This window comes from Brachypodium distachyon, chromosome 1, assembly GCF_000005505.3.
Source record: "Brachypodium distachyon strain Bd21 chromosome 1, Brachypodium_distachyon_v3.0, whole genome shotgun sequence".
Classification (NCBI taxonomy): Eukaryota; Viridiplantae; Streptophyta; class Magnoliopsida; order Poales; family Poaceae; genus Brachypodium; species Brachypodium distachyon.
The window spans coordinates 13,545,452-13,569,047 of NC_016131.3; the positions used below are offsets into that span (position 1 = coordinate 13,545,452).

Sequence of the window (23,596 nt, forward strand, 5' to 3'; positions counted from 1 at the left end):
ACACACAGGGTTGAGCCCATTCGGTTATTTTCTGAATCAACCGTCCGATCTAAAGTTTCTCAAAAAAAAAAAAACGTCCAATCTAATCCACGGGCGTGCGCTGGTGAACCGCCGCCGGAGTAAACTCTCCCCCCCGCCGCGTCACGGGCCCACCTGCCGGTGAGTGAAACCCCCATCGCATCGATAGCTCTCTCCCCTCCTTCCTTCCTCGTTGCTTCCCCTCTCGGCCTCTTTCTTTCCGTTCCCCCACAACCCTTTTTCTTCTCCCATGGACAATTTCACAAATTACTCCAACGGTTTCGACCACAAGGATTTGAATCTCGCTTCTTCTTCTTCTTCTTCTTCTTCTTCCGCTAGTTTATTCTCCTCCTTGGTGTGAAACAAGAAGAAGGCGGCGCGGGGCAGTGGTGGGTTGCCTATTTGGTGCCCCTTTTGTCTTGTCGCCCGCTCACTGTTTCCCCTCAATTCTCGTGCGCAAAGGCAAGTGCTCTCTCTCGCCCTGCTCCTCCCACCCGAAATAGAACCCGCCTCCTTCTTCTTCTTTTGTTCCTTTTCTTCTCGCCGCCCCCCTTCTCCTTCCTCTCGATTGCTTCGCCCCGAATTGGCGTTTTGGGTTTTATTTTTTCTGGGTCGGTGGGGGGATTGCTGGTGCTTCTGGTGGTGATGACTGATTTGGATTTGTGCAGGTGCGGCGGGGGATTGGTCGATTCGGTTGGATCGATGGTGGGCGCTGGCGGGAGGGTGGTGCTGCGGCGGGGGAAGCCGGCGGAGGAGGAGGAGGACGACGAGTATGTCGTAGATGCGGACGAAGAGGAAGAAGTAGAGGAGGAGGAGTACGTCGCGGCCGCATGCTCCGACGAGGACGCCGCGGAGGAAGACGGCGGCGACGACGAATCTGACGCCGATTTCGACGCGGACGAGGAGTCGGAGGACGAGGAGTTCGAGATCGAGGCGCCGCGCCCGAAGAAGCGCCCGCCCAGGGCTCGCGTGCGGCGGGGGCGGCGCCGCGCGGTGAAGCCGGCGGAGGGTGAGGATTCCGATGATGCGGATTTCGATGTGGAGGACGAGGGTTTCGAGATCGACACGCCGCGGCCCAAGCGCGCTCGCTCGCGAGGCAGGAAGGCGAAGGCGGAGAACGATTCTGATGCGGATTTCGTGGAGGAGGAAGAGTTGGAGGTCGAGACCCCACGGCCCAAGCGTCCGGCCAGCAAGGTTCGCTCCTCCCGAGGCAGGAACTGGAAGCAGGATGACGAGTCTGATGCGGATTTCGATGGGGAAGAGGAGGAGGAGGAGGAAATGGAGGAAGATCAGGAAGGGGACGAGGATTTTGCGGCCGAGGCGCCACAGCCGAAACGCCCAGCCAACGGGCTTCGCTCCCGAGGCAGGAACCTGAAGGATTCTGATGCGGATTTCGATGGGCAAGAGGAGGAGGATTTTGCGGTCGAGGCGCCACAGCTGAGACGCCCGGCCAACGGGCTTCGCTCGCGAGGCAGGAACCGGAAGCAGGATGACGATTCTGATGCGGATTTCGATGGGCAAGAGGAGGATTTTGCGGTCAAGGCGCCACAGCCTAGACGCCCGGCCAACGGGCTTCGCTCCCGAGGCAGGAACCGGAAGCAAGATTACAAGTCTGATGCGGATCTCAACGGGGAGGAGGAGGAGGAGGAGGAGGAGGAGCAAATGGAGGATCAGGCAGGGGATGAGGATTTTGAGATCGAGGCGCCACAGCCGGAACAGAAGCAGGACAACGATTCTGATGTGGATCTCAGTGGGGAGGAGGAGGAGGATCAGGAAGGGGATGAGGATTTTGAGGTCGAGGCGCCACAGCCAAAGTGCCCGGCCCACAAGGTTCGCTCCCGAGGCCAGAAGCAGGACAGCGATTCTGATGTGGATCTTAATGGGGAGGAGGAGGAGGTTGACGAAGAGGAGGAGGATTTTGAGATCGAGATGCTACAGCCAGAGCGCCCGGAGAAGGTTCGTGGCCAGGTCAGGAACAGGAAACCAGCAGGATCTCGCCGGCGGAGGCATGAGGACGACGATGACTATGAGGAGGAGAGTGAGGATGAGGACGAGGACTTTGATCCGGAGGTGGACGGAGAGGAGGATGACGAAGAGGAAGAAACTGAAGAAGAAGACGAGGATTTGGGGGATTATGCTCCAATTCGCGCGACAAAGGTCAAGGCTAAGAACCACTTGGTCCAGCAGAAGCCGGTGGCTGGACGTCAGCATCGTAAGAGGAGCAGCGGTTCCAGGGTTTCCAAGGGAAAGAGGAGGAAGGGCACGTCAGCGCATCGGCGGAGGAGGAAGCGATGGGTGGTTGATAACTATGAAGACGAGGAGGAGGAAGAAGATGAGGATGATGATTTTGTTGTCAAGGATGATGTGGAGGAAGAGGAGGATTACCGGCCAAGGAAGAAGGCCAAGATTGGGAGGAAGACAAGAGATGGCTTGACAGAGCCGGTTGCTGTGGGAGAGTCATGGCCGTCAGTCGAATCAGACACATCAGAATTTGAGTTTGTAACATCTGATGAGGAACACTCCGTGAAAGAAGCACCAACAACTGAGCCTGCGAGGATCAAGAGGAAGAAGGGGAGGAGAAAGAGGGGTTCCAGGTCAGACTCGTCCTCGGATTCTGATTATGTAATATCAGAGGAGGAACTGAAAGATTTGGGGTTGCCTAGGCCTCTAGAGACGGTACCTCAGCTGCCTCCACACCCAACACGACGGACTGTTGTTCCAAGGGGGATTGATGGCAAGGGGAAAGAGCCAGAGGAGACTTTGAAACAGATATGCGGGATCTGCCTCTCAGAGGAACAGAGAGCTACAATACAGGGTGTGCTTAATTGCTGCTCACACTACTTCTGCTTTGCTTGCATCATGGAGTGGTCAAAGGTGGAGTCGAGGTGCCCATTGTGTAAACGGCGATTCAACACAATTACGAAGTCATCAGTGCCAGATCTAGGATTGGGGTCAAGGAATGTTGCTATCCGGGTAGAAAAACGCGATCAGGTAATGGTTTGCTCTATGATCATTAACGAATTGCATATCTACAGGGTAAAAAAGTATTCTCCCATCACTTGCACACTTTGTATTTGGATGTGTTTCAACATACCACTAGAGATATATGAAACATATGTCCCTTTAGGATAGGAGGCCTTAGTCCTTGTACTCTTACATTTTGCTGTTATTCTTCGTACTTTCGTAGTAAGTATGCTGAGTTATGACTTGCACCATCACAAATGTTGGTTTGCGGATAAAGGTTTTTAGCAGAGGATATGAGATAATAGGGAATTAGGGATACCAGATCTGTAACTTCTAGTTTGCCATTCTAACTCAGGGTTCAATAGTGTAAAGTACTGATAATCAAGGGTCATGAACATCGTGTAGTAACACTTCTCGCTACCCTCATGTTTCTGGTAAATAAAAAGCTGTTCTTGTTATCCTTGCAACCTTGACAATTGATATTGGCGTATATCTTTAGATGTTGAGGACGTCATTACCTTTCAGATTTGTGCATCATGTTTTTCATGACAACCTTATAGAAAGCCTTTTGATTGTGATGATGCTAACTGGATTTGAGTGATGGTGAGCTTAAAAATACTGTCAACCATAAGAAGGAATTATAACCTCAGAGTAGTTTGCATGTCTCCTGTTGATACTAAGTATGCTGGAGGTCAACATATGGGTATGGTTGTATGATTTGTTCTATTTCTTCCTCGGACAGGTATACCAGCCAACTGAAGATGAAATGAGGCGCTGGTTAGATCCATATGAAAATGTTGTATGCATAGAGTGCAATCAAGGTGGTGATGACAATCTCATGTTGCTATGCGATATATGTGATTCCTCTGCACATACTTTTTGTGTTGGTCTGGGAAGAGAAGTGCCAGAAGGGAACTGGTATTGCGGTGGGTGTAGATCCAGTGTGGAGGGGCCTTCTTATGCACAAACAGAGGATAGGGTGGTTCACCATGGAGAAAATAATATGAACACTGCGGACAGTAGTTCTGGATCAGTTGGCAGAGCTCTATCAAGCGGAATATTCCAGAGACCACCACCGCTAAACATCCAGCCTTCTCTGCAAGGATTTGATCTAAATCTCTCTCCAATAGAAACTCCTGACGAAGATAAGCGAGCTGAGTCACATATCTCGGCCGAACCTGTATCAACTCCTACTGGAAGGCACGCAACTGTCGATAGGAGACGTGCCTTGAACCGACGTATTCGTATACTTCTATTTAGACCTAGGACTGCAACTAATCCGTGGCAGAATGGCGTTCAGCATGACAGCATCATACCAGGAACGGAACAAAATAACCAGAACACCTGCCCTTCAACAGAAGTGAGCCCATCGTGTTCCAGTGCTGATTTTATGCAGAGTCAGCAGAGTAGCTCGCCTTTTGTTCAGTCTTCAAGTAATCTTACACACTGCACATATGGGGGTGGAAGCAATTTCCGAGAGATAGCAAATGCCAAGGACCAGCTTATTCCTATTGTCAAGAGGAGCATCAAGCACATCTATGCTCAGTCCCCATTGGGTATGTATAGCTGTCTGGGCAAATCCATTGTTTCAATGTATCAATTTTGCGAGAACTTGAGTGTTTTGAGTTATATCAATGAAATAACTAGTGGGTGTAGTAGTTCAGTATTATGCTCAACATATTGATTACAAGAGATTGAATATTTTCTGCTTGAAGGTTTCTGGCTTAACTTTGTGTTTTCGTATTTAAAATGGTTGGTTAGAAATTTTTATTTTGGTTCTAGGGCCCAAAAAGAAATGTAATACTGGAAATGTTTCTCCGTTTGCTCTCGTTGTCATTTGGTGAAAATCAGTGCCATCATGTCATGAAGGACCCCTTTCGTTTGGGTCCATTAGTATCAATAGCCAGCACCTTTGCTTGTCCTTTTTAGTGTGTGTTTGTGCCATGATGTTGGATATTGGACACTGAACTAAATGGAAAGTCAGCCGTGTTACTCTTCAAGCTTGCTAAAGCATGGGTATTTTTAACTGGCACTAACTTATCATTCTTTTATGTTGCAGATCAAACCTCTTTCATGAACGTAGCACGGCGAGCAACAAACACTGTCTTAGCATTGTCTGGGATTGCGCACAACAGGGATAGAGTTGTTGCCACTCCTTTCCCATTTCCTAGCCATTGTCGCCATGCCTGTGATGGCCGAGAGCCTGCATTTCTCATGAGAACTGTCTGCTCGTCATGCTTCAACTCCTTTGTTGGTGATGTCGTCAGTCACATCGCAAATATGTTTTCCTGAAGTTGTTGACATTTTATTAAGCTGGCATTTCTCTCTCTATTGTTGCCATTCTTTCAATTATAAACAGTTCAAAAGGTTATACAATCACAACTTCGTTACTGAATAGCTTGAAATATAGTGCATTTATAAATGATTAATTTCTCTTTTGGAACTAGCGCTTAAGTGATTTGATATTGACCGTTCTGGCAAGTTTCAAGTCTTCCAACAAGCTGCTACAGGTATTACTGAGAAGGTGCGTTTCTTTTGGAACTAACCTGTCAAAGTATCAATGGCAATGTCCTTCTATGATCTATTCTTTTTCTAGTTTACAAACTGTCTAACCTTTTCTCCTTCTTTTCAGTTATTTCTGTCTTCTGAAACGAATGTGGAGCATCTTACTTATTAGGGGAGAAAATTTGTAGGAGAAAAACTGAATATTAAAAATTTAAGCATATCCTATATACATAAGAAATTTTTGGAGCATATCCTTCTGGATAATCCTGATATTTTTACCGGCCTTAATTTATCTTGGGACAAATGGTGAAGCCTAAATCTGGAAGAAATAACCTTTCCTGTATCTGAAGTTTTTAATGGGCATAACCCGAGTCCTTTTCATGTCTGTGTTAGTAGTCGGGCCGTGTCATGTTACTCATGTGTGTGTTAGTAGTTGCCTCTTTGGGAATATATGCGGGAGATGCAACATGTTGCTGTCATGAACATTGTGATGAATAAATAGAGGAACACAAATCTGTTGCTGTCCAGCACTTGTCTAAGAGCAGACAGATGTGCAGTTTGGTTAAGGAGGGCCTTGGCTGATGACCGCTGGATTTGATTGGTCTGGTCCCCAGTGAGAAGTGTTTGAACGGCTGGTGCATCCACATAATAGATCTCTTGCTCTTTTATTGTCATGTAATGAAGTGTGTTGAATGTGCAGTGTTTTTATTCGGAACGAGACGTGGTTTCTGCAGCTAGGCCTTGAATGGGTTCTGTGAAATCTGCCGGTATCCAAATCCAACACGCGATTTTCAATAGTGTTCAGTTTATGCTCGTTGTTGAAAAACCTATCGTTACAACAACGCTCTGTCAATCTACGCTTTGACTTGGATGTTGATGCGTTTCTATTGGACGCCTATGTTCTTCGAAGCGTGTGTCAGGGCACCATGAGAAGGGAACGGATTGCATCCCAACGACAGCAGGGCGGCTGCATCAGGAAGAAGGGATAAAAAGCAAAGCTCAAAAGGAGAGCATAATATAATCTCCCTGGCAAAACCTCTTGGTCGAAAGGATGCAACCGGGAGGAGGCAAGATATACATCCCTGCGCTTTCCGCTCCACTACGCTACGCATCGCATGGGTGAGGTGAGGTGAGGTTCCAGTCAGTCAGCACATTACTTACCTAAGAAGAAAGCAGCATTGCTCACTGGATTTGGATTACTACTGTACAAAAAAATAACTAAAGAGTACTGTATCAGACATGCTTGTCTGGGGCGTGAGACTCAGTTAGGCATGTGATAACTCGTAATAATAATACAGTGCATCTGGATCCCCATCGGACGGCCGAGATGGATCCCGGCTGGAGCATTGGATGCCGCTGCATCATGATGGTGGCTGCATCAGGCTGCTGGAGCCTATTGATACCACCCCGCAACGTCCCTCTGCTGCTGCCTGCCTGCCTTCATTGTCTCTTCTCCTCCTCCTCTTGCTCCTCTTCTTCCAGATCGAGCTGCAGAGCCAGCTACACCTATGGCGCCGACGTACCGGCCTTACGCCGCCGCCGCCGCGGAGTACGGCGGGCGCGGCGGCGGCGGCGACGCGGTGGTGGTGACTTATGGCGGCGGCGGGGAGCGGAAGGCAGCGAGGTGGGTGGGCCTGGGCTCCTTGGGCCTGGGTTCGTCGTCGTCGTGGCTGGCTGGGCCGGACCAGGCGGAGATGAAGCGGCGGGGGCGGGTGGCGAGCTACAAGGCTTACGCCGTGGAAGGCAAGGTGAAGGCATCCATCCGCAGAGGGATCCGCTGGATCAAGACCAAGTGTTCCCACATCGTCCATCGCTAATTAAGCATTTGCATATCCATTCTCATCTGCGTCTCTGCTTCTGCTTGCTAACCAAGCTCTGTTTCTTGGTAATCTCTGCATGTCAATCCCTGTGCTTGTGTGTTTGTCCACCCAGCTTAGGATCGATTCTGCTAGCTGGGAGAAAATCAATGTTATGCAGCAGCAGGCAAGACTGAGATCAATGTTAGTATTTGATCGAGAGCTGCATGCGTGGGTACTGCCTGCACTGCAGATCAATTCGCGAGGCCTTTTCTTCTTCTTCTAGTTCTTTTTTCTTTTTGTTTCTTTCATTCTAGCTGTTGTTGATGTTGGCGTGCAGAAAGAATGTTCCCGGTGCTGCGATGCAAGCAAAGCCGGCAATCAACTTTGCCGATTCGATTCCATCCTTTGCCGGTTATCCTTTTTGCAAAACCGTAGCGTGCGGAAACAAAACCGAATCCACGGTTAACCGCTGCTTATTTGCGCGCAGATTTGCTTTGCCACCAACGGCAGACGAATTGAAACTCGGAGACATGCTCGTTTTTTTTTCTGTGTGTGTTGTTTGAGATGCGAGACGACCGTGGTTCCGACCGTCCTCTTTGACACGTGTTCGGTCAACGGCCAGCACATCCTCCTCCCGGGGGCCCACGTGGCAATGTAGCTAGGCTTTGTATTCCCTGCCTCTCCATTACTCTACTCTGCACACAGAGAGTCTGCTTGCAATTCACTCCAGTCTCCAGCACAACTTGTCAGAGAGGATTAAGGAACAACTACAATGGCGATGCTCATCTCGCTTCCGCGGGTGCAAGACAGCAAATTGACATTCCCCAACGGAGATTCCCATTTTAACTGACGCGAGCACTCCTCCCGCGGGTGGAGAATCACATCGCTTTTACCACGACACTTTCTGATAAGTGCCATCGTTTGCTTAACATTGTTCGGAGTAAGCATGGCACGGTGGATTCGGTTCTTGGAGTCTCTAGACCATATGTTGAGTTCGGCCGAATGTTGATCGGAACCGAATTCTTAATTCTGTTTATTTCGGTCCGTTATCAACGGAGCAAGAGTCCTTCCGATGCAGCTCCCCTACCCTGATGAATCTTCTCCGTTAAGTCGGTTAATTCAACGCCTATGGACACTCGGATCCGCTTTAGATTGAAAGTTACTTTGACGTATAAAACTATGGTTCAACATTCAAGATTGACAGGGGGACACTTGTTGTGTTGTGGGATGGGACGCTCGAGCCTGAGGGCGGTTGTGCCTTGAGCCAATGAGGCACTTGACCTTCGGTGCAATAGGATTTGTTTAGTGGTATATAACACCTTTGCCTATGACACGTAGGATCCACATGTAAATAGACGGTAGGATTTGTTTAGTGGTATATAACACCTTTGCCTACGACATGTAGGATCCACATGTAAATAGACGGGTAGAAGGGTATAGGTAGCACACAATATTGTACCCTTACAATCCATATTCGGTGAGTACAATGTATTTTTCATTTATGCACCCGCGGATGTAAAACATTTGCAATCATTAATCTTATTTGGGTAAATAGCTGGCCGATATGCGGATAGTGGTATCCATTGCCATAGAGCCCGATGGATTGGATCCGTCGGAGGACCACATCCATATCTTCGTGTTCGCTTTTTTGTTTAGGGTAACAGATTGCTTTATTCAAGGAACAACCTGGCTAGGTATACAAAGACCATTCGGCGGATGGGAAAACCACACCCTACGACCAACATCAAGCGATGAGGTACTTCTAGCTAGCTCAGGAGCATCCATATTGGAGTTTCTACTCTCATGACGAAAAACACACACACTAAAAGACTTAGAAATATGCTGGATCTCTCTAGTAATTTGAACAAAGGAATTCAAGCTTCGACCATCAATCACCGTGACCACCTCCTGGCAGTCAGAACCAATCATCAGGCGACGAGCTCCCAGATCTGCTGCAAGCGCCAGAGCCTCGCGACACGCCATTGCTTCCAGGGTAGCCGGGTCGACAATGCCACCAACAGTGACGGACGACGCACCCTGAAATAAACCATCGGCATCTCGGGCAACAGCAGCAACCGAGCCAAGGGCCGCCGTCTTTGCCACCGCCGCATCAACATTGATCTTAATGGAGCCTTGCGGGGGGGGGGGGGGGGAGCCACCTCGGAGTCGCCATTTTCGTCCTCGGGGCAGACGGAGCCAGCGCATCCAACGGCGCAAGGTCCTGGAGGAAGCGCTCCACAATGGAGAATGTGGAGATCGGGCTTTGAAAGATATTCTCGTGAATAGCCTTCCTCCGGGCATGCTAGATAGCCCATAAGGTAACCACCATCTTAATGAAATCCTCATGCTTAAGGGACTCCAACATCGCGAAAAGCCACTGCTTCGCTAACGGCTCCATAGTTGCCCCCAAGTGCTCAGTGATCTGATCATCTACCAGAGCCCATACACACCTCGCCATCGTACAGGAAAGCAATGAATGGCACCAGGAATCGGGTTCCCCACATATAGCGCAACGAGCAGACTTTGCCATATGCCTGTGCACGAGCAGATCGTCTGTGGGCAGCGAGTGCTGCACCAAACGCCAAAGGAAGACCCTAATCTTGGAGGGTACCTGCACTTTCCACAAGGTGGTCCAGCCACGCCCCTCACTATCCACATCAGAGGAGCTCGGGCGGCCATCCAGCCAGGCCTCGCGATCTGTCTTCGTCCTGACAAACAGTCGATAAGCCGAGCGGACACTAAACACCCCCGTCTTTTCGAATTGCCATGCCCAGAAGTCATCTTGGACCCTGGTAGAGAGCGGGATCGCGACGATGGCTTCGACATCCATGGGGAGGAAGAACTGGTTCAGCTTTTCCACGTCCCAGCTTGCCGTTGCCTGGATTATGAAGTCACTCACCCGAATCGGTGGATTGTCCTGGACACAAAACGTTGGGCGCATGCGAGACGGTCGCGGTAACTAGTTATGATTCCACGCATGAGTTGTTGATCCATCACCGATGCGCCTGATAAGACCTTTTTTCAGCATATCTTTTCCTTCAACAATGGAACGCCAGACCTACGAGGGATGCTTGCCAGCTTGAGCATCGAGAAACTCCCCATCTGGGAAATAGACAGCCTTCAATATCCTCGCGCTCAGCGTCTCCGGCTCCTGCAAGATGCGCCAAGCTTGGCGAGCCAGAAGGGCCAAGTTGAATAGCTCCATGTCTCGAAAACCAAGGCCGCCATCAAACTTCGGCCTCGTCATAATCTCCCAGGAAACCCAGGACGGCTTGCGAGCTCCTGCCTTGCTACCCCACCAGAATTTGCGCATCAGCGACTCCAGGTGGAGGCACAGCCCGCGTGGCAGCTTGAAGCAAGACATCGAATAGGTTGGAACGGCTTGTGCAACGGCTTTGATTAGCACCTCGTTCCCTCCAGCTGAAAGAGTCTGTTCCATCCACCCCTGCACTCGATTCCACAGTCGATCTTTAAGGTATTTGAATTCGGACCCAGATCTGAAGCAGATCGAGATTCACATCACTGGTTCGCGAGAAACCATCATACTCAGCAAGGACCACCGCATAATCCCTGAAAATCCATGGCCCTTCATCCATCAGTTTGTTCCAATCACCAAGACACGAAGCTTGTACCAGGAACAGGTTGTCATCGATCGGACGGAGATTAATCTCCTGGGCCGATCCCCAGGCAAATTTCATCTTGGAGGACAGCGACGCCATGCTGTAGGGCTTTGAAGAGACGATCCTACCCAGCGCGAGCCACTTGGCTTCCTCCTTCAACTCCGATAGCTTTTGTCCTCCCACTTTGACGCCATCCAGTTCATCATCACGCAGCTTGAGCTTTCCAAGTAGCGCATCCAGTTCAGCATCCGGCAGCGCGCTGGATCCCTTCGGGCTGCCCCTCCATGACGACTCCATTGCACTTGCCAAAAAACACAGAACCCGATCGCAGCCTCTCCCTCCGCCGCACTAGGGCCAGGCAGTCGACCAGGCCGACCCCTTGAAGCAGCCCGAGTGCCGGACATGAGAAAGAGAGAGGGATCGGCTCGAGAGAAGGCGCCACCGCCAGCGAAGATTGGATCGCCGGCGAGATCGCCAGAGAAACCCTAATTATTTAGGTATTAGCTCTTTTCGTGAGATTTTTTTTTCGTGTTCGCTTTTTAAACAGGGAATATCTTCATATTGCTGAACGAAATAGCCCATGGCTGTTTGCATCCATGTGGGCCGGACTGGTTCAAACAAAATCCCGTAACGGGCCCTCACACATTTTCTTTTTCTGTAACCAGCCCGGCCCACATGGGACATGGCTGCGAACCGCGAAAACCAAATTTCGTGAGCCAAATTTTCCCTCCCGAACCACTCCAACAAAATCCCCAATCTCCCTCCCCATTCCGTGGAGACTCCGAATCCCCATCCTCAAACCCTAACCCCTCCCTCTCACCCCGATCCGATCCCTTCCTCATGCACGGCAGCGACGACGATGTCGACTACGGCGACGACGCGCGCCTCTTCGCCGGGGTCCGCTTCGCGCTCGTCGGCTTCGACTCCGTCTCCGAGTCCCAGGTGCGCCAAAGCCTCTCCTCCCCACCACAACCCCCGCGGCCCCATTTCGATCACGATCCCGTGCTTCTTCTCTCTCGATCCCGCGCCTACACTTGGTCCGATTTGATTCTTCTCACCGAGGAGAACTTTGTGTCTGGCAGTATCGGTCGGAGATGGCACGGCGCGGCGGCGCGGACGCCGGCGGGCACGGCGCGGCGGGGTGCACCCACGTGGTCGTCTGCGGCCTCGTCTACGTGAGTTCCCGGTGCCCCTCGCTTGATTCTTCTCGCGTCTCCGCTCTTCCCGGTGGTTTCGGTTTGGTCGGCGCACTTCCATCCCCTCCTTCGTGTGACTTGGTATTCAGTGCCATTGTTTCTGGTTGAACCGATGCAGGATGATCCGGTGTGCGCGGCTGCGCGGGAGGGCGGGAAGAAGGTCGTGACCGAGCTGTGGGTGGACGATAGCCTGGATATGGGAGCGCTGGCCAACGCTGACCGGGTCAGTTCTGCTCTTGTGCTTCCTAACATGATGCATGCTTCTTTCATTATTGGTAATATATATGGTAGTGCAAAGCTACAGGTTGTGAATATGATCAGCGAATCGTGATTTTACCGAGGACCCTCTAGTTAGTCCCATGTGAATACATGATGTTTATCTTTTATTTTCTACTGATCAGTGTGGTGATTTGAAGCTGCATCTTTTGGATTTGATAGGTACTATATAAGCCCCAGAGAGATTTGAATGGTATACCAGGTAGTCAGTCGCTTAATATTTGCCTGACAGGGTACCAAAAGAACAGGCGTGAAGACATAATGGTAATCATCTTCATGCTTCCCAGTTTACAGATCTATCATTACTATTGTGTCATACAAACATAAATGTAGAGTATCTTGTCGAGGTCATCTGGTTATTTATTGGGTCGATTATGACTTTCTTCGGCTCATAGACTTCTGATGATATATGGTCTTTACTTTTTGGTTCCCTTGTTTGCTTAGGTTATTGTTATGGCTTATATTCTATCATGTCGTTTATTTTGTTCCGTCAAGTTATTAGTTATACACTTCCACTGCTAAATCAGTTTACTGACACCAAGCATGTTTAGAACCACCTGTTCTTCTGAATAAACAAAGACTCAGAATGCTATAGAAATAGATCCACATGTAGCAGACACATTTTCATTTCTTTCTATCTAGAAACATCTCAGCTTTCCTCAAACTCATGTTTGAATCCTTCATTTTATTTTGGGGTTCTCATCACAAAATTTCTGGCCTTCCATGAACATCTTAGTTTTCCTCACTCATTACTACTGAATGTAGAAAATGGTTACTTTAATGGGAGCAAACTTCTCAAAATCTTTAGTAGCAGGCACAAGCACCCATCTCATTTGCTACAAATTTGAAGGTAACATCGCTTTCTTGATAATTTTCCATACAGTTTACACTTAACTTTTGTTGCAATTAGTGTTCACTTTCGGTCTTCCTCCTCCCTGTTTCTATCAGGTGAGAAGTATGAACTTGCTAAAAGGGTGGATATCAAACTTGTTAATCACCGGTGGTTGGAAGATTGGTATGTGTATTCGTTAACAAGTTCTGTAAAAAGATCATTGTCATGTACTGTTTATAGCTGAAACATCAGATATGATTTTTACGCAGCTTGGAGGCTTGGGAAATTCTTCCAATTGATAATTACACTAAAAGGTGAGTGTAGCAGCAAACCACCATGCATTTTACATAACAGTGTATGTGACACACTTCTCAAATACTAACTCCAATAGTCTGGTCATTTATGTTTTCAGTGGTTGGCAACAAGAGATGATGGAAACACAAGTTGAGGACTCTGAAGATGAAGCAGAAGATGTCGGGAGAGGCTTATCGCATAGTAGAGTCATTCCCAGAAGCGTCCCAATCACAAAAATTAGAACAGCAACTCATGTTGATCCTGATCGCCGCACACCCATTCGTGGTCCTACTGTCTCCACTGGCAATGCTCAGGTTGGTGCAGGAGGACACATGGACACTCCAAAACAGGTTATTGAAGCAGAAGATATAAGCAAAATGTCAATTGACATCAGAGCTGACGTACAAAGCACTCATAACACAAATGGTGTGACAAGTTCTGCTGATCCTGAGGCACATGATTCTGTCCATCCTCCTGTTAACCCCAGTAACAATGAAAAGGCTCCAGGAGGTCACATCATTGGAGATGAAGCCAAATATGGTGATAAAAGGGCAGTTGATACTACAGCAAGCACCCTTTCTACTCTGAACACAAGTGGGGCCACAGTTCAAGCTGATCATCTTGTACATCAACCAATTGTGACACCTTCTACTGAAAGTCCCTTGAAGAAAACATTGCACTCATCACATACGTGTGAAAAAGTAGATCAGAAGGATGATGAACCTGTAGCTGATCTTGCTGCCAAAGTTGTTCAATCAAATGTGCAAGGAAATGTAACCTTGTGTAAGGTTAATTTAACATCAGCAGGTAATTCCGCGCCAAAGAATACCCCAGTCTTAAGCTACTCCAGTAGGCGTTCTCGGAAGTCAGTCTCACCAGGAGCTAATTTAAATTCAGTTCACCAAACAGCATCTCCCCAAAGTTCCAAGACAAGTACACTAAATGATGAGCTTAATATCTCCCCATCGGTGAAGAGCAATCATAAAATTAGTAAGCATACTGATGCCAAAAGCCTGCAAGACAAAGCATGTGCACTTGCTCAGAGGAAGAGCAGGTTTTCTTCAGTCGGTCCAATAACGCCAAATGGAAGCACAGACTCAGCAACTGGAACTGCAGATAGTCTGTTCTCAAGCAAGGAAATTGCATCTGAAGCAGCAGCAGTTTCTGATCTTGTGAAAAAATCCACTGGATCTCAACCAGTCAAAGTTGACAGTAATATAAACAGTAATGCTACTGTTAATCTTGTGGAGAGGCAAAAGTCTGGCTCACCTAAAAAGAAGTTGAGCTACAGAAGAACTTCTTTGAAGCTTACAAGGTCTTCTGAAGTAGAAAAACTTCCTGAAAGTTTTGCTAATGAGAAAAATTTGGAGTCACTGGCTAAAGCAAAGAAACAGCCACGGCATGAGGCAGCAGTTGAGAAGGGATGTGCTATAAGCCCTTCTGTTGATTCTGAACTTGGAAACACAAGTTCGAGTCTCACACTTGGAAATCTGGGTATTGAGATGGGTGAAACACCGCAGGTTAACAACATTGAAGTTGTATCTCCAAACTTACAACATGATAAGGTGGTTTCTTGTGCAACCACGCAATCAGGTGCCCACAAAGCATCAACTTCTGGAGTGAAGAAGGCAGGTGCCAAGAGGTCTCGGAATGCTGGCAATGAGACACATACAGTGTCTGTAGATGGTGAAAGTGAGGCTGCAGCCTCTAAGTACAAGCATGATGAAGTTATTTCCCATGAAGATGTAGAACGAGAAGCAGAAAAAGATTGTACCAGTCCGAATGATGCTGAACGTACAACATTATTTCCTGAAAAATCCTCAAGCAGTAGAGCAAGGAATGCAGCTGCCAATAGCTCTTTGAATGAAAACAGTGAGATGAATGATGTGATAGCGGCTTCCAACATGAAGAATCCACAGGGAAATATCAACAAAAACCATAAACAGCTTTCAAGTGGTGCAAGTGCTCATGAATATAAAGAAAGCTCATCCAAGAAGGTGCCAAATGCCACAGAAACGAATGATGTTGCAAACGTGTCTCGATCTGTCAAAATCAAGATGACTGAAGCACCATCCGCTGATAAAACCAAGGCAGGTTCTTTGATATCAAGTTTAAGTGGGGTGGTCCCTCAAGCTTACACTGAAAGGCTTTCAAGCAATGGAAGTGCTAATAAGCATGAAATCTGTAACCCTGATAAAGGACCAGGCAAGAGAATGCGCAATGCAGTTGCCAAGAGGAAGGTTTCTGCTGCCCAACAACACAGATCTGGTAGTGAACCTTGCAAAACTGGTGGTGTCTTTTCATCTGATGCTGAAGTTATCACATCAAAGACAGCTGCAGACAGTTCTGGAAATGCCAACAAGATAACAGTGGATCAGGATGTCCAGAATGCTAATAAGGATGCGATGACGAATGCAGATGGATCATTTTGCAAAGATTCCTCAAAAGTTGCATCAAAAGATTTGCAAAAGTCTAAACTGAGAAGCAGCAAAAGGAAATTTTTGGCAGTTGTAGAGGATGGTTCTACCAACCATAACAAGGAGAATATACAGGTCAATGCTAATATCACACCTAAAGCAAAATGTGGAAATAGCACAAAAGCAGTACAAAATAGCAAAGATGTGCTTGATGACCCCAGTATTAGAGAAGGATATGATTGTACAACCTTGACCATGTTGGAACCGACAAGGTTTATTTTAAGTGGCCATCGTCTGCTGAGAAAGGAGTACAGGTTGATACTTCGACGCCTGAAGGGAAGAGTTTGCAGGGATGCGCATCATTGGACTTTCGAAGCCACACATTTTATTGCACCTGAGCTCCGCAGAACTGAAAAATTCTTCGCAGCTGCTGCAGCTGGGAGGTAATGTTTGACCATATGCACCATGCTGCTAAGGTTTATTTGCATAAATGCTTATTATGCTCTACTGAGATCTTGAATCAACCAATTTCCTCCCTTTTTTGTTTTCATGAAATCTGAATGTTGGTTGCTTTTCCAAAAAAAACTAGATGGATTCTCAAGTCTGATTACTTGAGTGCTTGCAATGAGGCTGGCAAATTTGTAGAGGAAGAACCATTTGAGTGGCACGGTGATGGCCTTAACAATGGTGAGACAATAAGTTTGGATTCTCCAAGGAAATGGCGACAGCTAAGGCAGCGTACTGGCCATGGCGCCTTCTATGGAATGCAGATCATTATATATGGAGAGTGCATTTCTCCATCATTAGTAAGGCTGTTTGGGCATGCACCTTTTTATCTGTTAACCATCCTAGTAAGTTTGTAATGCTGCAGTTCTATTAACCCCTGCTTCCCATGCCTTTCTCAACAGGACACGCTGAAGCGTGCTGTAAGGGCTGGCGATGGCACCATCTTAGCAACTGCCCCGCCTTACACCAGGTTCCTGAAACCTGGTGTCAGTTTTGCCATCGTATCTGCAGGCGTGCCAAGAACAGATGTGTGGGTCCAGGAGTTCATGAACCACAAAATTCCCTGCATCAACGCAGACTATCTCGTGGAGTATGTGTGCAAGCCCGGGCACCCTCTGAAGAAGCACATCCTCTTTGACATGGACGATCTGGCAGACGAGTCCCTGCAGAAGCTACAGAAGGCCCAGCGAGATCTCGGTGCCGGCACCGAAGAGGTGACCGAGGGAGGAGACAACACAGAGCCGAGCTGTTCTGCTTGTGGATCAAACAACCGGGAAGGGTCTCAGTTGTTGATTTGCAGCGGTGGTGAGGGAAACCAGGCCAGTTGCGGGGTGGCTATGCACGTGGATTGCTGGAACCCGCACCATCCTGAGCCTGTGCCTGATGGTGAGTGGCTGTGCCCCAAGTGTGACGAGCACATGGAACCCCTGAAGAAGGCCAAGAAAACTTCCAGATCACGCGTGCGCAAGCGCAGTTGAATCTTGTGGTTCTGTTGCATATTGTGTTAATAATATATGGCAGTGGTGGTGATGTTTGTGATTAAAGATTTTGCCGCATCTTGTTCTGATCCAGACTCCAGATCCGTTCAAGTCAGTTCTAAGTTTGTGTGGATTAGTGGTTTCAGTAGAAAGCACGCACAATAGATTGTAATGCTATGTTTTTTTCGCTGTATCTCAGTTCAGACAAGACATCATCTATCCATGGTTCCACAATAACATGTACTAGCTGTTTCTATTGAAACAGATGTGACATGCAGATAGATCATCAGTGCTCTGATACAAAAATGAAGAAAGTATCTGATTAATATGATGCCAGATCTGACCGTGCACGCATCAGTTTGACATGAAAGTAAAGGAAGCAGCAGCTAAGCTTGCACACAAGGTAGCATAAACGCGAAGAAAGTTAGGCAAAGCAGACTTCTTTCATTTCCTTTTTCCGGATGAGATGCAAAATGGAGCCACAGACTTTGCGGTGACAGAATGTAGAAAGTAGTGTTGTTGTGTTCTCTCACAGGAAAACAGTTAACTAGTTTCTAACAGCTAGACAAACAGATTAAAGAGGAATTAATAAAAAAGACTTGACTGATCTAGCTAAAAGATAACAAATCAAGAGCTTGTTCTGTAGTTTGCTTACAGCTATAGGGACTGAATCTAGACAAAACACAAGCAAAACACTCAAGATCAAGAGAGAAGCACATACGAGAGAAGGAAAGATTTCACAGAATAATTAAGTAACAACTATATTTTTATGTTTTTCGGGTTTTTTTACATCACAAGAAAAATCAAGCAGAAAACAAAAGGAACAACTAACTCTGAACAAATAGAGAAAAGTACACTAATTTCTCAACAAAAAAAAGGCTCAATCTGTGGCAAGCATACTCATAGGGAAACAGAGGAAAAGAAACAAGTTTGTCTCTTGTTTTGCAGGTACAGATCAGTAGTAGCAAAGATCAAGAAAGGGAGAGACTAGAAGACCATTACAGAGAACTCCTGCATGCTTGACGGAAGTCGATGGTTCGGCTTGGAGCAGGGACAGCAGAGGATGGAGACGAAGGAAGAATTCTTGTTCAGTGCTCCGGTGATCTTGGTGACGGTGTCGCAGCTAGGTTAAGCGAGGGTGCAAATCCATCTCCATCTCCATCATTTTCCTTTCCTCCCTTCTCTTCTTTTCTTTCCTCTCTTTTTTTCTTTTCCAGCCCCTCTCGATAGAGAAGATAACCCCCCTCTGTACAGAAGTGCCCCCTAAGTCCTGCGATGGTGGCCTGGCTGCAGCATGGCATTGCCATTTTTTTCATTTCCCCCTGCTGCTTTTCTCCTTTCTCTCGAAGAAGACCCTGGAACTGTCACTTTCTCTCTGCATTTGATCCCTTAACTTGCTTTTTCTTCTCCTTTTTGTGCAACTCTCACGTGATAAAGATTCTTCCTAGTAGGTAAGGTCCAAATTGAAGAATTAGATGCCTTTTCGCACCCTAACTGCAAAAGAAAAACAACAGCCTGTAAAAGTTGTGCGAGAAAGATTTACAAGCTTTTCTTACTAAATTATGGATTAAATGCGCTCATTTTGACAGAGATCTGAACCAAATGCACACAACAAAGCCTGAAAAAAATAATATATAACACACTTATCAACCCCACCACACATGAATTGGTGCTTGTCCTCAAGCAAATAAATATGCAATGTACTCTGAAATCAATTTGACCGAAAATGAGATGACATGAACAGTAAAAACATGATTGGTTCAGATTTGAATGCACTAAATTCAAAGAAGGCAAACAATTGACATTGGGAATCAAGCACAAGGTAGATCAACAAGTTCAAAACTTAATTCCAAAATTCAGAAATGTTAACTGCAGAAGCCAAGGATGATAAAGTAAATTCAGTTTACTATAATTGTAACTAATGTAGATTGTCTGTTAATGATACCTTAGGTCTGAATGCAATAAAGATTCAATGCATTTTAGGATTCCGTAACTTGAAAACATGGTAATTAGCACTTCAATTGAGTATGTGAACCAGTCCAAGTGTCGCACCAGTGGCACCCGGGGTACCACCGTTGCACGACGCGTGGGTCGCATCGCTGAGTTCCCGAGAGGATCTCACCCGGGCGGCAACGTACAGGCTGCCCGGCAAGCTACCAGCCCAGAAGGGCTAGCGGGGCTTCGGAGAATATTCCCGCCTGAGCACTTCCCGGGAAGTCACTTGCCGGGAGGAGGGGTTCCCGGGCGCTGGTTCCCGCCGTGAGGGCGGGGCCGAGCGAGCAGAGCAGCGACGCCACGTAGGCGCGTGCCAGGCGCCCAGTGTGCAGTTTCACCAGGGCAAGGAGTGAAGCACACGGTGCATTTAATGAGCCGACAGAAGGGGCGTTATCTGTCTAGTCGGACGAACAGTGGCTGTCCAGTCCTATTTTTTAGGCTCTAGAACCCTAGCAGCGAGGTTGGCGCTCGTGCATGCATGCCAGCGCACCGAGGAGGAGTTGCCCAAGCTCCTTGCTCGCCACTTGTAAACCATGCACCGTGGCACCTGAGGTATCCCCTTGGCTATAAACGGAGGACCCCTGCCAACAGTCAAAGGGTTCGGTTGGGTTTTTCTCGTTAGCTCGTCCGTTTTCCACTAGGGTTCGGTTCGGTTCTGCTATCTCATAGTTCAGCACTAGCCTTAACCAAAAGTAGCAAGGAGCACTTAGCCGAAAAGAGAGCACCCGGGACCCCTCCCCGGGAACTTGTAAACCCTCTATTTCACAGTAATACAAGTTCAGACAAGCAGGATGTAGGGTTTTACACCGCAAGGTGGCCCGAACCTGGGTAAAAAGAGTGTGCATGTGTTCTTAGTGCCTTCACAGGCTTCGCATTGGCCCCGCCGGCGATCGCCGGAGCGATCCCCGTAGCCCACTGCCGCACCTAGAAAGGGGGTGCCCGCGCATCCCCGGTGTCGGAGCCCCGTGCGACGACATCTGGCGTGCCAGGTAGGGGTGCGGCGGGGAGAGCTTGCCGGTGACCGCCGACGGCGACGTCTACACCAGCATCGGACTCGCCTTTTTCGGCAACGGAGCCATCCTCCATGCCCCCCAAGCGGGCTGGTGAGTCGAGGATCGACCCGCGTGCGGCCCCAGCGGCGCACACGCGGTCGCACGACGTGCCACACGCGTCGCAGGAACAGGGTGATCCTGAGCCTGCCCGGGTGCAGCCATCACAGCTGCCACCGCCGCCTCCTCGACCGTCGGCCGATAACCGGTCGAGAGGGCCGGCGGCTCCCAGCGTCGGAGCCAGCCGCACGAGTGGTTGCAATGCCGCCCGCGCCCTGCAGCGGGGTGGCCTGCAGGCCGACGAACTGCAGCAGCGGCAGCAGCTGCACAAGGAGCACGGGACATCGCGGGCGACGTCGACTGGCTCGTGTCCGGCTTAGCCGAGGACGTCCGGGGATAGAGCGGTGGGCAGCCGTTCGTGAAACCGGCAGCCCCCCGCGCAAACCCCGACAGAGGCCATCATCGCCGTGTGTGTCATGGTGTGCTACGAGCCGCCCCAGGGCACGCCGGCGCACGAGGTGTGGAGCGCCGAATTGGACACCCTCCTCGCGCTCGCCGCCCAATAGCCACAGGGCGAATGTGGCCCCTGCAGGCTCAGGCCGCGGGCAGAACCCGGGGCTCGGAGGCGTGCCCCGCACCTCGCACCAAGAGGAAAACACTCCCCCGCAGGGAGGCTAGGTAGGCGAGGACCCGGAGGGGTCCTCGGACTCGTCACCCATCGTCACGCGAGGTGACGCGCACGACATCTTAAATGCCCGCCAGCAGGAGGATCTGCGTCAGCGCCTGGAGCGCCGGCGCCGGCGCGAGGTAGAGCGCCAGCGCCGACAGGAGCGAGAGAATGCTCCTATGGGCCCCGAGGACGGCTGCACCGCGTTCACGCGCGAGGTGCGACGGGTGACATGGCCCCGCAAGTTCCGAGCACCCGCGCTCAGTACGTACGATGGGACCGTGAATCCCAAGGATTTCCTCCTGACCTACATGTTGGGGATGCGTGCCATCGGCGCCGATGAGAAGGTCAGAACCAACTGGTTCCCGATGGTCCTGAAAGGATCAGCGAGAACCTGGCTTCTCAACCTGCCCGCCGGGTCCATCGCCACTTGGGCGGACCTACGCGAGCGGTTTGTGAGCGCGTTCCAGGGCGGCTACAAGCGCCCGGGAACCATGGCGGAGCTGCACACTGTCGTGCAGAAGCCGGGGGATACGTTGCGGAGCTTCGTCAACCGCTTCTCCAACCTGTCCTACTCCATCCCGGAGGCGGAGGCTGCCGCCATCGTCAACACCTTCGCCATCAACGTCCGCGACCCCAAGATGCGCGAGAAGCTGAGCACGCATCGGGTCCGGATGACACAGGATCTGTACGCCCTGGCGCACAAGTGTGCCATGGCCGAGGAAGGGCGCCTAGCGCCCGAACTAGCGGCCAAGGCTGCCGCAAGCCCTGGGGAGGGTTCGCAGAAGAAGGGTTCCCGCAAGCGTAGCGGGAAGCAGGTTCTCGCTGCGGAGTCGGGGACTGTTGCTGCGAGGCCTGCAAAGAAGGCCTCGCCGGGGGGCGGGTCTGGTGCCAGGCAGGGCGACGCGCCCCGCTGCCCCATCCATTCCAACTCCACTCACGATGCGCAGGACTGCCGCATCCTGCAGGGCATCAAGCAGCGGTGCGAACAGCGCCACGAGGAGTGTCGAGCGGCCGGCGCCTGCTTCAACTGCGGCGACATCGGGCACCTCTCTCGAGATTGCCCGAACGACCCCAGAGTGGGGCCGAGGCTGCCGGTTACGGAGACGTTGCCAGAGACAGCCCGGCTACGAAGAAGGCCCGCGCTATCCCGCAAGAGCTTGCCGGGGGAAGCGCAGGCACGAGCTCGTGCCCCGGCAAGGGTGAGAAGCTCCGGGTGGAGGCCGCCAAGGTGAAGAAGATGCCCCTCCAAGCTGGCAACAAGGAACGCACCATCACGGTCGGTGCGAACCTTACTGCCGAATAGGAAAGCGCCCTCATCACTTTCCTTCGGGAGAATGCCGACGTGTTCGCTTGGGAGCCGTCGGATCTTCCCGGAGTCCCCAGGGGAGTGATTGAGCATCAACTCGCGGTGCGCCCAGACTCCCGCCCCATCAAGTAGAAGATCCGCCGGCAAGCGCAGGAGCGGAAGGATTTCATCAAGGAAGAAGTGGACAAGCTCAAGGCTGCTGTCGCACCAGTGACACCCGGGGTACCACCGCTGCGCGACACGTGGCCCCCTCCCCCGGGTTCCCGGGAAGGTCTCATCCCGGGGAGCGCCGACGAGCTTCCTGGCAAGCTACCAGCCCGAAAGGGGCTAGCGGGGCTTCTGGGAATATTCCCGCTTAGGCACCTCCCGGGAAGCTGCTTCCCGGGACGAGGTTCCCGGGTGCGCTGGGCCCGGGTGCTTCTTGGGCCGACTTGCGGGGACTGGGGGTTCCCGGACGCATGCCCCCGCCTCGGGTCATGAGGCCCACTGGACAGGGCCACACGGGCGCGTGACGGGCGCGGAACGCACGGTCCCACCAAGGCAAGGGGTAAGGCGCGCGGCTCAGTAAACGAGCCGACCGACGGGTAGTTACCCGTCCGATCGAAGGAACAGTGGTTGTCCAATCCTACCCTAGGGTCCTAAGCCCCTAGCAGCGGAGGTGGCACCCATGCATGCCACCAGCTCACCAGGGAGAGTTGCGTGCCTCCCCGTTGGACACTTGTAGCCCATGCACCGTGGCACGTGTGGCATCCCCTCGTGTATAAAAGGAGGACCCATGCCAACGGTCAAGGGGGTTAGAGGGTTGACGGGTCAGACAGTTGGAGAGGTTAGTCAGTTGGTCAGTTAGTTGGTTCGGACAAAGCTCGCTCGATAGATGCTTACTGGATCCAGTAGGCAGCCAGCAGAGAGTGGTGAGGAGTGCCTAGCTACTGAGAGAAAGCCCGGGAGCTTGCCCGGCAACCTGTAAACATTTGATCCGTAATCAATATCAGCTCAGACAGGCAGGACGTAGGGTTTTACACCTCCGGGTGGCCCGAACCTGGGTAAAAAGCATGCGTGCGTCTATTCTTGGACTAGCGCGTACCCCTAGCACTTTGCCTCGCCGGCCCCGTAGGGCCTCATCGGCCGTGCCGGCGATCATCTGGTCTCCACCCCAGACGCCCCTACCGAA

The 23,596-nt window shown here is 50.3% G+C and overlaps 3 protein-coding genes across 5 annotated transcripts; all 3 read left to right on the top strand.

Moving 5' to 3' along the window:
• The first annotated feature begins 214 nt into the window (after positions 1 to 214).
• LOC100840975 lies at positions 215 to 5,404 on the top strand. 3 transcript variants are annotated; one of them, XM_024456717.1, is made up of 4 exons: positions 215 to 480; positions 687 to 3,009; positions 3,725 to 4,538; positions 5,042 to 5,404. In XM_024456717.1, exons 2-4 carry the CDS (start codon positions 721 to 723, stop codon positions 5,272 to 5,274), a joined length of 3,336 nt encoding a protein of 1,111 aa, XP_024312485.1. In that variant the 5' UTR covers positions 215 to 480; positions 687 to 720; the 3' UTR covers positions 5,275 to 5,404. The 3 variants fall into 3 exon arrangements, with proteins under 3 accessions (XP_024312485.1, XP_014752673.1, XP_024312484.1); XM_014897187.2 differs by lacking the exon at positions 215 to 480 and having other exon boundaries at positions 503 to 1,381; positions 1,490 to 3,009; XM_024456716.1 differs by lacking the exon at positions 215 to 480 and having other exon boundaries at positions 503 to 3,009.
• A 159-nt stretch (positions 5,405 to 5,563) lies between these two features.
• Positions 5,564 to 7,685, top strand: LOC112269736. Its single transcript, XM_024456718.1, has one exon. It carries the CDS (start codon positions 6,996 to 6,998, stop codon positions 7,302 to 7,304), a length of 309 nt encoding a protein of 102 aa, XP_024312486.1. The 5' UTR covers positions 5,564 to 6,995; the 3' UTR covers positions 7,305 to 7,685.
• A 3,983-nt stretch (positions 7,686 to 11,668) lies between these two features.
• Positions 11,669 to 17,686, top strand: LOC100841278 (BRCT domain-containing protein At4g02110). The gene is made up of 10 exons (XM_003559708.4): positions 11,669 to 11,848; positions 11,989 to 12,081; positions 12,221 to 12,325; positions 12,541 to 12,642; positions 13,144 to 13,228; positions 13,327 to 13,393; positions 13,480 to 13,524; positions 13,623 to 16,364; positions 16,511 to 16,727; positions 16,830 to 17,686. Exons 1-10 carry the CDS (start codon positions 11,747 to 11,749, stop codon positions 17,403 to 17,405), a joined length of 4,134 nt encoding a protein of 1,377 aa, XP_003559756.1. The 5' UTR covers positions 11,669 to 11,746; the 3' UTR covers positions 17,406 to 17,686.
• Positions 17,687 to 23,596: the final 5,910 nt, after the last annotated feature.

Bases quoted from the DNA above. Each gene is read 5' to 3' on its own strand.
- LOC112269736 (XM_024456718.1), top strand. From the start codon at position 6,996: ATGGCGCCGACGTACCGGCCTTACGCCGCCGCCGCCGCGGAGTACGGC.
- LOC100841278 (XM_003559708.4), top strand. From the start codon at position 11,747: ATGCACGGCAGCGACGACGATGTCGACTACGGCGACGACGCGCGCCTC. The intron at 12,326-12,540 runs GTCAGTTCTGCT...TGGATTTGATAG, and splicing joins CGCTGGCCAACGCTGACCGG to GTACTATATAAGCCCCAGAG. The intron at 13,525-13,622 runs GTGAGTGTAGCA...TTATGTTTTCAG, and splicing joins ATTGATAATTACACTAAAAG to TGGTTGGCAACAAGAGATGA.
- LOC100840975 (XM_024456716.1), top strand. From the start codon at position 664: ATGACTGATTTGGATTTGTGCAGGTGCGGCGGGGGATTGGTCGATTCG. The intron at 3,010-3,724 runs GTAATGGTTTGC...TTCCTCGGACAG, and splicing joins GGGTAGAAAAACGCGATCAG to GTATACCAGCCAACTGAAGA. The intron at 4,539-5,041 runs GTATGTATAGCT...TTTATGTTGCAG, and splicing joins CTATGCTCAGTCCCCATTGG to ATCAAACCTCTTTCATGAAC.